This window comes from Mixophyes fleayi, chromosome 5, assembly GCF_038048845.1.
Source record: "Mixophyes fleayi isolate aMixFle1 chromosome 5, aMixFle1.hap1, whole genome shotgun sequence".
Lineage (NCBI taxonomy): Eukaryota > Metazoa > Chordata > Amphibia > Anura > Limnodynastidae > Mixophyes > Mixophyes fleayi.
In genome coordinates, this window is record NC_134406.1 from 210,726,782 (window position 1) to 210,740,378 (window position 13,597).

Below are 13,597 nucleotides of genomic sequence, written 5' to 3' on the forward strand. Positions count from 1 at the left end.
AGTGCTAGATTTACTAAGCTGTGGGTTTGAAAAAGTGGGGATGTTGCCTATAGCAGCCAATCAGATTCTAGCTGTCATTTTGTAGAAAGTACTAAATAAATGACAGCTAGAATCTGATTTGTTGCTATAGGCAACATCCCCACTTTTTCAAACCCGCAGCTTAGTAAATCTAGCTCAAAGTCTTTCTCAGCACTCGGGTCAATTTATCAAAGGGTTAACGCAGGAGAGATCTTAATCCTAAGGACATCTCAGGATGGTGTTAGGAACCTGATGTCACTTTGAGCCCCACTGGAGAGGGTCTAATTTGGAGTAGCAAGAACTTCTCTTTATCCCTCCCTGGCTGCCCTAGTTAAACATTTATGTGTGCATGCGCCAACATAAATCTGGTTAAGTCCTTGTAATAATATGCTTTACATAGAAAGTTAAGGGCCACATAGAGAGGCAGTAAAAACCTGCACTGTAATTCAATTAAATTGTCATAAAGATGACAGTCAAATAAGAAAATAAAAACATTTGTTTGGCTTTGAAATTAGTTGTTTAGACAAACACATTATAATTTGAATATAACTACAAATCAGTCCTAATAAACAATAGTTTACTGTGTCCAAGTTTAGTCAAAGAATGCAAACAAATTGTCGCCATTATCATCATCATCATTTATTTATATAGCGCCAGCAAATTCCGTAGCGCTTTACAATTGGGAACAAACATTGATAAGACAATACTGGGTAATACATACAGACAGAGAGGTAAGAGAACTCTGCTCGCAAGCTTACAATCTATAGGACAATGGGAGTTTGATACACAAGGGCATGTGCTACATCATATTGCACACTGGACCAGCTAGATCGTAAAGGTAAAAGTATTGAGTGGGCTGTGTGTGTTGCAATGTTGGTCAGAGGGTTGCTGTCTTGCGTTAGCAGTGTAGAGGATGGCAATAGGGTAATCTAGGGAAATTAAGATGGTGGTTGAGGAATATCATAACCTTGTCTGAAGAGGTGGGTTTTCAGTGAACGCTTGAAGGTTTGAAGACTAGAGGAAAGTCTTACTGTGCGAGGGAGGGAATTCCACAAAGTGGGTGCAACCCCGAAAAAATCCTGTAACCGAGAATGGGAGGATGTGATGAGAGTGGAGGAGAGATGTAGATCTTGTGCAGAATGGAGGTGTCGAGTAGGGAGGTATTTCGAGACCAGTGAGGAGATGTATGTCGGTGCAATTTTGTTGATGGCCTTGTATGTTAGTAGAAGAATTTTATATTGGATTCGTTGAAATACAGGCAGCGAATGTAGAGACTGACAGAGTGGCTCAGCAGAGGAAAAACAGTTAGTAAGGAAAATCAATCTAGCTGCGTGCAAAATAGATTGTAGGGGTTCAAGTCTGACTTTGGGAAGACCAGTCGCCATGTAATAAATAATTAATCATTAATTATCTCAGCAGCTTTATTACTGTTATAGGAAAGCTTTATCAATATTCTATGTCAGTACATGCGCATTGCAGGTAATACAGCATGAACCATCACTCCAGCCCTTTGTTGCAGTGTTAGCCTGTCCGCAAAACATCTTCCTCTGTCACAGTGGAGGGGACATTTCACATACTATCACACGACAGGTGGTGGAAAATTGTAGCCGTAGAACATTATGTATCACTGTGGTGTGCAGCTGTATAGAATTTACTTTCTGCTAACCACAAGAATAATAAATAGACCCCTAAGATAGGTGGCATGACATTTCATGGTGGTAAATTCACAATAAAATCAAAGGATGCCCAGGAACAGGATGGGACAGGCAGTGATTGTTGTTATCATTATCATCACCACAAGGTATCAGCAGTGCTGTACAGAGTATAGACAGTGGACCTTACAGGGTAGAACAATAAACAAAAACTATTGAAGCATCAGCTTCAATATTAAAAGGAAAAGGATTGATCAGGATACAGGCACTTATATAAATGTTTTCTAATCTGTTAAGCAACCAAATTGCCTACAAAAATTGGCAAATCCTACAAATCTCGGTACCTCTTTAACAATCATTGGAGTTGTCCAGTCCACAACAGCTTGGAATTTACTAGGATTGTTATGGGCATAAAATATATTCAAAGAACCAAATCTATGTTTGATGGAACTCACACTTGTCTAATGTGATATGCGGTTAATGTTGCAGAGACATTCCAACACTATTTGAACCAGAGCTCATCATCATCGTCATTTATTTATATAGCGCCACTGATTCCGCAGCGCTGTACAGAGAACTCACTCACATCAGTCCCTGCCCCATTGGAGTTTACAGTCTAAATTCCCTAATATACACACACAGACAGAGAGAGACAGAGACTAGGGTCAATTTTTTATAGTAGCCAATTAACCTACTATGTTTTTGGAGTGTGGGAGGAAACCGGAGCACCCGGAGGATACCCACGCAAACACGGGGAGAACATACAAACTCACACAGATAAGGCCATGGTTGGGAATTGAACTCATGACCACAGCGCTGTGAGGCAGAAGTGCTAACCACTTACCCACCGTGCTGCCCAGAGCTGTAACTTAAAATTTTAGCACCTTGGGTGAGAAGGAAAACTGGCACCCCCTTGCCCTCAATTTTAACCAAATTAACCGAAAACATTCATAAACTGTACCCCCCTTCAGCATTGCACCCTGATTGCCCGTCTCGCACAGTCCTAGTTACGGCCCTGATTTGAACCTGTTCCTGTGGAGAGACTGAAAAGACTAATATGGTGAGAGATAAATTACAAAATCTAGCGAGTCTTTAAAAGCATCATTCCTGATATGCTGAAAAGTCATTGGAGAATTCCTCAGTCCAAATGGTTTTGCACATTATTCATAGTAGGAGGAATGTTCTTGTGGATTTATCATCATCATCATTTATTTATATAGAGCCACCAATTCCATAGTGCTGTACAGAGAATATTTGTCATTCACATCAGTGATTGGACATTCTACATCGGATAAGGGATTCCAAATGAATTCATCTTATTTCAGTATTGTCCTCATAAGCCATTTCATATTCACGGATCTTGCTCTAATATTTGGCTAACTTAAAGATAACATTATCTAAACTGTATTTTTTGCCTATATCCTATTTCTATATATCATATATGTTTTTATACATATTTAAGTAACTAAACAATGTAATTATTGTGGTTTTATAGTTATATACTACTTTTGTAGTCCTTTAGTAAAGTTTTAGTATGTATATTTTTGTGGGAATCAGTAATACCAGTTAAGTAACAGCATTCGTTTCCTTGATAAATGTTTGGAACTTTATATTGTAAACTAGCTGGGGAAGTAGATGTCCAGATAATTCTTATTGCTTCATTCTCATCTAGGTAATGTCAGTGTTAATTCCACTAGTCCAGTTCTGTTTTCAGTAGCAGATAAGTGTGACTGAAAGGTATAGTAGTTCTAGGAAGCAGCTCCACTGGGCAGTCCTAGGCATGGCAAGAAGGAAACTTCCAGCAATAATTTTTATCACATACTTCAAGATATTCCTGATTCCGCATTGGCTATTATTCCCAAAACCTAGGAGAAAGACTGTGAGTGTCATCCACTTATGGTAATGAAAGTTCTAGTTCCTTCTTCGAAGCATAGGTATCCAATTGGTACACTATTATTGTATTTTCCAGGAAGACAAGAAATTGTAGAGATGATATTAAAAAATGATATAAATAGTATTAATCTCATGATAATTATGTAGCAATAACTGATTCCAGCGGTTTGGTTTCATGAGTGACTGGACCAGAGTTCAAAGGTATACCATGCATAGTTTCTATTAGAACTAGTCTTTGTCTTGCATAAAACTCCACTTCATTATCTCAAGGAAATAATGTTTGCCTCTCATTTAACCATTGCAGAAGTATAAATCTAGCAGAATTTAATTGAGTGTCAGCATTGCTAGCATGAACTCCAGTGAGATTGATAATGTAAAAATAAAATGTCTTTATTAGGCAGAGATTCACAGGCAAAAAGTGTGCAGTAAATGATAATGATAAACACAGTTCAAGGCAGCAGCTACAACCAGCAGGACTGACAGTATAGCTTGAATAACTCAGGAAGTCACAAGTGATAAAATAGTTCGTAGAGGCATGTTATGCCACGGGAGTAACCAATTAGTCAGGATTTGCACAGGCTCTCTCTAGGGTGCGGAGTCTAACGAACCCCCCGGTTTTCACCAAGAACCGCCGCAAGGTGGTATGGGCTTTGCTGCCAGAGGTTTGCAGGTTGCGTCCCTAGAGAAGCCCCCTGACATAAGAGGTGAGAGATGGAGAGGCTGCGGTAGGATGGAACCAGTAGCCGGGAAACAAGCACAACAGAAGATGCGGCTCAGAGAAGGAAACCAACATTGTCAGTATAGCCGGGTCTGGTACACAATCGGGCTGCACAGTACAAGGGGAGTAAAGTAGCCGGAGTCAGAAGGGAAGCCTTGATCAGATGTTGAAATGCACAAATACAGGATATCGTAGGGAGATCCAAATCACGTAGTCAAGGAAGCCGGGTCATACACTGGAGAACAGAAGTGCAACCTCTGAAATCTCAAAAGGACCAAAAAAGCCTGGTGTGAATTTCCTGGATGGAACTTAAAGACCAAGGTTCTGTGTAGATAACCACGCCTTTTCCCCTGGAAAAAGTGTCAGCATGAGGTGTTTTTTCCTGTAAAAAAATATTTTGCTACATGTAGAGGCCTGATTCAAGTTCTGATTAAGTTGTGCCCAACGTGAAAAACAATATTTAAGAAGGGAGTCTACGGCAGAACTCCAGAAGAGGGTAAATTGGAAAAAGGAGAAAGTTTCAGATGGAACCCTTGGAGAGCGAAAAAAAGGTGAAGTAGCAGTAGACTCATGAGACTGGTTTATGAGCAAATTCCACCCAATTATCATGATTGACAGAAATACAACATCTAAGGAACGTCTTGAGTTCTTGGCTAGTTCTTTCTGTTAGGCTATTAGTCTGCAGGTGGTTAGCAGATGAAAAAATTAAGTTTAATCTCGCAGAGGCGGCAAAAGGCTTTCCAGAATCTCGACACAAACTGGGTACCCCGATCACATCCCAACATCCGTGTAATCTAAAAATCTCCCGAATAAAAAGATGAGCCAAGGTGGAGGCAGAGGGTAGACTTTTTAAAGGAAATGGGCTTCCCAGGAGACACGGTCCGTAACTACCCAGACTACAGAGTAACCCTTGAAAGGAGGTTGTAAATTGTAAAGCGCTACGGAATTTGCTGGCGCTATATAAATAAATGATGATGATGATGATGAAGGAGGTAAATCTGTAATAAAATCAATAGAGAGGTGACTTCATGGATGGTCCGGAACGGGAAGAGGATTTAGGGGTCCATAGAGGACTTGTCTAGGGATTTTATTCCTGGCAGAAACGGTACAAAAAGAAACATAACCCTCCACATCGGAGTGTAAGGAGGACCACCAATAGGCTCAAGAGACCAATTCTTTAGTCTTCTTGATTCCTGTGTGCCCAGCAAAGCGAGAGACATGAGCCCATCTGAGGAGTCTGCTGTTTTTCCTGCCACTTAGAGTCTTAGGCTGGTTACACACTATATAAAATTTCTCTCGATGCGGTATCCTTATTGATTTTACCAACGATTACCATATTAAACACATTTTACCTCCAGATCCGTGCTCTTCACCTGTCATAACCATCACCTGAAAAGATTGTGACTCTGCACACTCCATAGAGATCTATGGACACTGCCGGTCATGAGTGCATACACATTGTAGATTTGGAACAACATTGTTCCAGCGTCGAATTCGATTTTTAGTCCAATTTAAAAATCAGATGAAACGATACAATGTTCTTTGGAACGATAGTTATTCATTACTGCGGCGTACATACTAATGCAATATCGGGCCGAACAATCATTTAGCATTTGATTGGCCCGATAATCGGCAGCAAACACTGTAGTGTGTACCCAGCCTTACCTGATACTTCTTCGGAGTAACACTCTGATTAAGATTTTTTAAAGAAGACTTGGTTCATTACTTCTAAAAAGTTCTCCAAGTCTTCAAGCACGTTCATTTCTGGACAAGAGCGTAACAATGCTCTTTACCTTTGATAGTAAAAGGATTCAATTCATGTTGAAGTGCATATGGCTGATGAATAAAGTCAGAATACTCTTGATGATCATCACCAAACTGAGCTGGAGGAAGGGAAGGACTGGTCTGAGGGACTGCAGCCAGAGTAGTATACATTCATTTAAAAGGCAAGGGGAAACCTTTTCCAGCAAAAGCCTGTGATATCTAACGCCAGCAAAGGCGATGTTACATCCAACTGTAACTTTTTACATGTGTATCGTGAAGCAAAAAAACCCTTTCAACGCAATTAATCTGCTTGATAGTGTGGAGTGTTGTACATTTATAATGTTATTTTCACATATATTATTAGTTCAAAAATAATTGGACTGAAAGATGTGTATTTCTTATTTTACTTGCTTGCTTGTTAAATGATATGTTATTTGAAACTAAAATTTACCCAGAACTTATAAACTGTTGACACATGTCCAAAGGCATTTTATTGTGAGTCTCATTTAAGCATGTAACAATATTTAGGAAGAGAGGTGCAACCTTAAAAAGGTAAATGTTTCAAATTTAAGTAAACAATTGTTGACTTAAAACATTTCTTCTGAACTGTATTTTTTGTTGATTTTTGTATATTCACATATAGTTGATTTTTTTTGGCAACAACTTCCTCCTGTCACTTAAAAACAAGGACATGAACCTCCAGTCACATGTGTAATTGCAACCTTTTTACTTGGAATGTTTCCAAGTTGTGTTTTCTGCTACATTTTTAACATTCTACAGTCAGAATTGAATTTCTATAACACATATTAATTTTGTATTTATTTTCTCTCACTTCTCATAAATCTCTTTAATAGCACCTCATTAAGTGATTATTATCAATCTGCATGTTATTCAATTTGGATACTAGTCATCAGAGTGCTACAAGTGACCTGTATTTGTCCAGACCTATTGCAATGTCTACTTTCACAAACACTCTTGGACAGCTGGAGCTGTTATGTAATAGAAATCCAAATGCACCAAGTACATCACTGACCCCTTATTATTTAGTTTATGTGATAACAATGATCCCCATATCATATTCAATTCAAGGAGGTGCAACCACACATTTTGATTTTGATAACACTTAGAAACAGAAAAACGAGAAAACAATGTGTTGGGGTTTTTTTTTTGGGGGGGGGGGCTCTGTTTTTTTTATGACTTTTCCAGTTTTATTAGCATTCATTTAAAATAAGATCTTTTCGATATATTCCTGAAGAAGATCTTTTCGATCTATCCTATACATATCTTTTTGTTTATAAAAATGAGAATCAGACGCAAACACCTAGTGAGGTGAACGTTTCACTACATTGCTTTTTTAAGGCAAAAGTCGCGCTACGTGATCACTCAGGATTTTGATTTTATAAACAAAAAGATTAATGATCTGAAGCTAGCCCTATAACTTAATAGACAAACATTCTCATCAATACTAGTTACCCTGAGACAACTTCCCATACCGAATTAATGAATGACCCTGTGTGATTTAAACAACCTAAAGAAAGATATGAAAATACTCTGGGCTTCTCCATAATGGTATTATATAACACTAAAATCCTCTTATATTAATTACTCAGGGTACTGAGAGCAACATAAAATGACAGAAATAAAAACCTCTTAGAGGAGGGAAGTCTAATTCATACTTGCCTATTCTCCCGGAAAGTAGGCAAGTATGGTATAATTGTGTACTATATAGCCAAATACTACTAGGATCTATACATACAAAAGAAATGTAAAAAAAGAAAGAGAAATTAACTCCTTATAGTGGTTGGGGGTGCATTGACACCAATAAAATCGGTGTAACTTGAGATCAATGTAGTGTATTGTAAGGAAACAGGAGAATATATCAAATAAATATTATTACCAATTCATAAATCATATAATCACATAAGCGAGCTTTAGCAGTTTAAAACTGCAATTTTTAACTGCACTTTATTGCACACGTTAATTCATATATGTTTTTAAATATTTTGCTACGAAAGATGGCTAAGGAATGGATTGAAAAGATGTTCTTTTTAACGAATACTAATAAAGTTGGAATTGTATTATAAGTCAGATCACAGAGTGCCCCTAAAAAGACACAACTAGAGGTGAATCACAAGATTTCTCATATAGGTGCAAAAATTGACCTGCTTGAGTATTAGGAGGACAGAAAGGCATTTCAGCTGTCTGCTTGTGCTTTTCACTGCTTGTAATGAGAAACAGGGATAGGCGAGGGGGAGGTGAATGTTACTAACATGTGGCCCTGGCATATAACGCACACCAATCGAGATTTGTGTAAACAGTCTAAAAATATTTTAATTGATCCAATGATGTCACCCATTGCTCACTGGGCACCTCGCAGTTCTGTCTAAATGCTGAGTACAAGATTATGTCAAATTATTACTATGTTGTTAAAATCTGGATTTAGGCTGTAAAGTCAGTTTAACAAAAGTATAGGAGCCTATGGCAGCCCGCTGATATTGTCAAGGACAGCAGCCCTTGTGGAAAATGCCAGATTGCTAGAGTGGTGAGAAATGAATGAGGAACGCCATGGATAGCATTTTGGAAATGGAGGAGGAAACCAATATTTTTAAACAGAATTTTTTTTAAGCTTTTTTCTTTATTCCTTTTGAGTGCCAAATGCAATGAAACTATTATTATAGCTGAGTCCTATTATTCCTGTTTATGCTCTCAGTCAACCAGCAGCCAAAATTGTGTGGCCTGAGAAACCCATAACAGATGGGTCAAAAACAGGTTTTGTCTGTAGATGTGTCCACAAATGATACATTGGAATAATTCTAATGACTGGGACTGCTATTTATGCTCTTTGAGGAACTTATAGATTCTGATGCCAAAGTAAGGATAGCTCTCACTAGTATAACTAAGTCCTGGTGCCAAATCAAAGCTGGGGCACTAAATATCACATTGTCATTATTTGGTTCCCCAATGACATCCATCACTTACTGCCCCCAACAGTTATATTCGCAGTATCCTTAACCCATGCAACACCTCTTTCACCTATTTCCAAAGTTTTTCTACTAAACATTTAATACTCATTCACAAATGTACATATGCCACATACACACTCAACAAACATATTAATTCCATTTCACATACAATAAAAATCACCCATACAATAATAACATATGATATATGCATTAATCATAAATTGCATAGATATTAATTACACATGTCAACCTGTACATCACATACAGAGAAATGCTAACTCACACATTCTTTTAGATTGCTTTAGATGCTGCGACATAATCTAACCAATATGAAGCCACCTCTCTTATGTCAATTCCACCCAACTTTCATTTTTATTATAACCAAGGACTGTGCAGGATTTCCTGTTAGTATTGCTGAACTTGGCCTCTGAAATGAGGGGCAGCTTCAGTGGTGTCTCAGGGGTGAGTATTTTACTGGCTGGATGCTTTGATGGTGATTGTGGTGGCAGTATTATTTTTTGCCATACCAGGCATGCTAAGTATTTACTATTTTTACTGTACTGCACACCATTTTGTGAATGCATAGTGTGCTTATATAATAAGTTTTCTCTTTTGGTGTACCTAGCATTGCCCATACATTTACCAAAGGTTCAGATTTCAAAGGGCTAAATTCACATTAATTACATATGACATGCAAACCGATTTCATAACATATGCAGCAACCACACAGAATGCATATCCATCTCATACACATTAAAACAGTGGTTGAAGTGGGGGTGTATATGGTGGTATGCCATACCGCCACTTCTTAAACTGCCTTCATTATAAAGCTATCAAATTCTATTCACTTACATTCCCATTTCATTTTTCCTACTGTCACTTCTAAACTTCCATATGACCACTGCATCAAAACATATCAGTTTCATATTTAATCAAATATTCAACATATCAGTTTTGCATTAGTAACACATACACTAAATACACAGCTGCAAAAGTATTCCAATCCTTTGAAGAATTTAAAAATGTTACTGGATTACATGTGATATACAGTACAGTTCTACAAACAGGAGTTTTATTGCACACATACAAACTAAAACCATATTTTTTAAAATCAAAAGATTTATCTGTCAGACGTCATCAAGAAAGCAAGGTAAAATATGGTGCTTTCAGAAGTATTTAGACCCCCATAATAAAAATCTATGTCAATGATAACATTGTCCTCTACCTGTATACTATTGAAGTAACTGTTTCAGCATCTGTGGTACACTGTGGTTGAGCTGAAATTCAGCCACTTGCTGAACACAGCTAAAGGTCATGTGAACAGCAAGAAAATGCTCTTTAGAGGTTTTTCAGGGGCCCACTGGGGGTACAGATTCAATTGGCTGGAGCCGAAAGCTACAAAATGATTGGTGCTGTAAGCCTCACCCTTCAATAGGCCACATCCATTAAACATGTAAAGATAATTAATAAGAAAAAGGGTTGTTATTATTATAGTCCTTTCTGGACACATCAAAAACATCAGACAGATTTTTGTATCAAACACCTTTCAATGATTTTCCACTAATATAATGCTCAAACCAGTTCACAGCTTGTAACACGTAGAAAATAAATGTAGAAAAGATGTCTAGTCAACAAAACAACTATACAACCCATCATTGTTCAAACTTAAAGTTTATAGTATCTGATTTTCAGATTGTAAGAATTAGGAAATGCCCCCAGCATTATGCTGCCATATACTTTCTTATTGTACAAACAGTTATTTCCCCACATTGTACAAGCATGCACTGTGTTATAAATAATGTATTTGTCTTTTTTACAGACGACTTTTCAGAAGAAGAGGAGGTGCAGTCCTTTGGATATAAAAGATTTGGTAAGACATGTCTTTCTTTACATTAAACCATGTAACACATCTTCATATTGTTAAGTGACTACTAAACTGAATATACAAATTGCCTTATATAAAATCGATACAATTAAGCAAATATAATATACAAATGTCCGTCTCCGTAAAAAGTCTACAGGTAACACTAGACTTTCAAAGATGACCCAACACTAGTGTAGGGCTGGACATGGCAGGGCAACGGATTTTCTTTAAATTATAAACAGTATATCTGATCTAAGGGGTGATTCCTGACACTTCTAAAACCGTTTGTTCTTGAATATGAGTAGGTCCTTCACATAAGTAAATTTATATAAAACATTAAAATAGACATGTTGAGCCTGATCCATCAAGGCACGCGTTCTGAAAGCAACGTGCGTTTGTTAAAAAAATGAATGTAAATCTGCTCTGTGTACTCCTGAATTCAACAAGGAACAGATCTGAAGATACATGTGCTGATGAATTCGGGTGCAGGTCTGCTCCGCTCTACTACACAGAAAACTGCAGGATACTTCCCCCAAAAAAATATTGGATTAATGTCACCTGTATAGGCATTAATGGTAAAACAGTTTAAAAAAAAAAGTGTTTTTTTTATTGATTTTTCCCCACCAATGTAATATATTAATTGGGATGTTCTTAATGTCTTCTGAACATAAAATACATTTTTACAGTTGCTCCTGTTTGCAAACACATGTTCTAGCATGCAAACATTACTGACATCACCAGTACTCAAGACTTGCCCTGTAGCTGGACCAAGGGATACTGCAGAAAAGCAAGTAATTTTGAGATGCCCAGAGCTTGATTCGGACGTGTGCTTGAGTTTGGCACAACTTTACTGTAAATTGATTACAGACAAACACCTCTTCACTCCCCGAAATCGTAAGCTATAGTAAGTGTCCTTTGCGTACAAAGACGGAGCGCACATCACTGCGTTTACTGGTGTATGGTCCGGTTCTGGGAATGTGCAGAGCGATTTTGAATACGATAGTAACATCACACCAACCTGCCAAGATCTACTCCATTTCAAAATAATACGTTGCACCAATTCCTTTTATATTCAGTAATTAGCCACTAAATCTGATATCTGTCTGAATAAATCTGCAATCAATCATTAAATAAATATGGATGAAGACTGCAGAGGCCCTTGCAGACATAACTCTAACCTTTGGGCTCCCTATGCTGCCAGGCCCCAGAACAGTCACATGCAGGGCCTGATTAAGGCTCACAGCCGCCACTCCCCACCCCACCTCCCACAGCCAATGTGTGTGTGTGATTTTATATATATATATATATATATATATATATATATATATATATATATATATTATATATATAAACAAAATTGTAAAATATTAATACATAAAACGCACTTCATTCTGCACTTCATCTCTTACCTGATCTTGCAGCGTAGACTACCTGATGTTCTCTCTTGCTTGTTCTTGGAGCGTTGTCAGTTGGCTGGCTTCGGGAAACCTGGAGTCCCGTATTTAAAATGTGCTAAAATTGTATTATAGTGCAAAATTTTAACAAACCCTGAATGATTCAAACACAACATTCCATTATGACCATATAAAACAACCCCCTAGTACAGACATAGATAATAAAATATATGAAAATGATTTAAAATCATATACTAACATCTGCCAGCCCTCACTGTCTAGTATTTAGCATTCTAGTCATCGCCAGACAATAGAGAGATCATGCCCCCCGCCAGCCACTACATCCCACCTGCCATTTTTATCAACCCCCACCAGAAGGTTTATGACCCCCACCATCCATTTCATCATCCACCAGTCAATTCATTATCCCTCCCTAGTCAATTCGTCACCCCCTCAGTCACTTCATTAACCCCCTACAGTCACTTCATTAACTACTCCAAGTCACTTTATTAACCACCCCCAGTCACTTAATTAATCCCTCCCAGTCACTTCATTAACCGCCCCAGTCACTTCATTAATCACCCCCAGTCACTTCATTAACCCCTCCCAGTCCCTTCATTAACCGCCCCAGTCACTTCATTAATCACCCCCAGTCACTTCATTAACCCCTCCCAGTCCCTTCATTAACCGCTCCAATCACTTCATTAACCACCCCCCAGTCACTTCATTAACCCCCCCAGTCACTTCATTAAACCCCCCAGTCACTTCATCAGACCACCACCCAGTCACTTCATTAACCCCCCCCAGTCACTTCATTAACCCCCCTAGCCACTTCTTTAACCCCTCACCCTTCAAACCAACAAGCAGCTTCCAGTTATTCACCCCCTCAGTCGTCTCCCTCTTCCTCCTCCCCCTTATATTTAACAAATAGAACTTACCTTGAAGTCTTCTGCTCCTCTTCTCTCCGGCACTTCTGTCTTCTTGACAGGCAGCTCACCGCACATCCCATGCTGTTAGCTGCCCTGTCAGTGCAGTGTGGGCTTTGTGACTAGTGTGGTCATGTGATCATCTCACATGACCACACTAAGCTTAGCACCGCAGCTGCACTGACAGGCCAGCTAACAGCATTTGCTGTGAGCTGCCTGCATCAGTTTAATTGGATGCTCTGACAGACGGGACCGCCCCCCTTGAGACCAGGGTCGGTCTGATCACTGAGAAGGCAGCGCCAGACATTTTAGGTAGGATTTTTTTTTTCTTTAAATGCTTGTCAATTGTGCTGGCGCTGCGCCCTCCAAGGACACAGCCTGATCAGCCCTGGTCACATGGGTGGA

General features: G+C 38.6%; 1 protein-coding gene across 1 annotated transcript in view; it reads left to right on the forward strand.

Moving 5' to 3' along the window:
* Positions 1 to 13,597, forward strand: part of COLEC12 (collectin subfamily member 12) — a 137,630-nt gene that overhangs the window by 20,390 nt on the left and 103,643 nt on the right. The window contains exon 2 of the mRNA XM_075213389.1: positions 10,828 to 10,878. Coding sequence (XP_075069490.1) covers positions 10,828 to 10,878 — 51 coding nt within the window. The remainder of the gene's footprint in view (positions 1 to 10,827; positions 10,879 to 13,597) is intronic.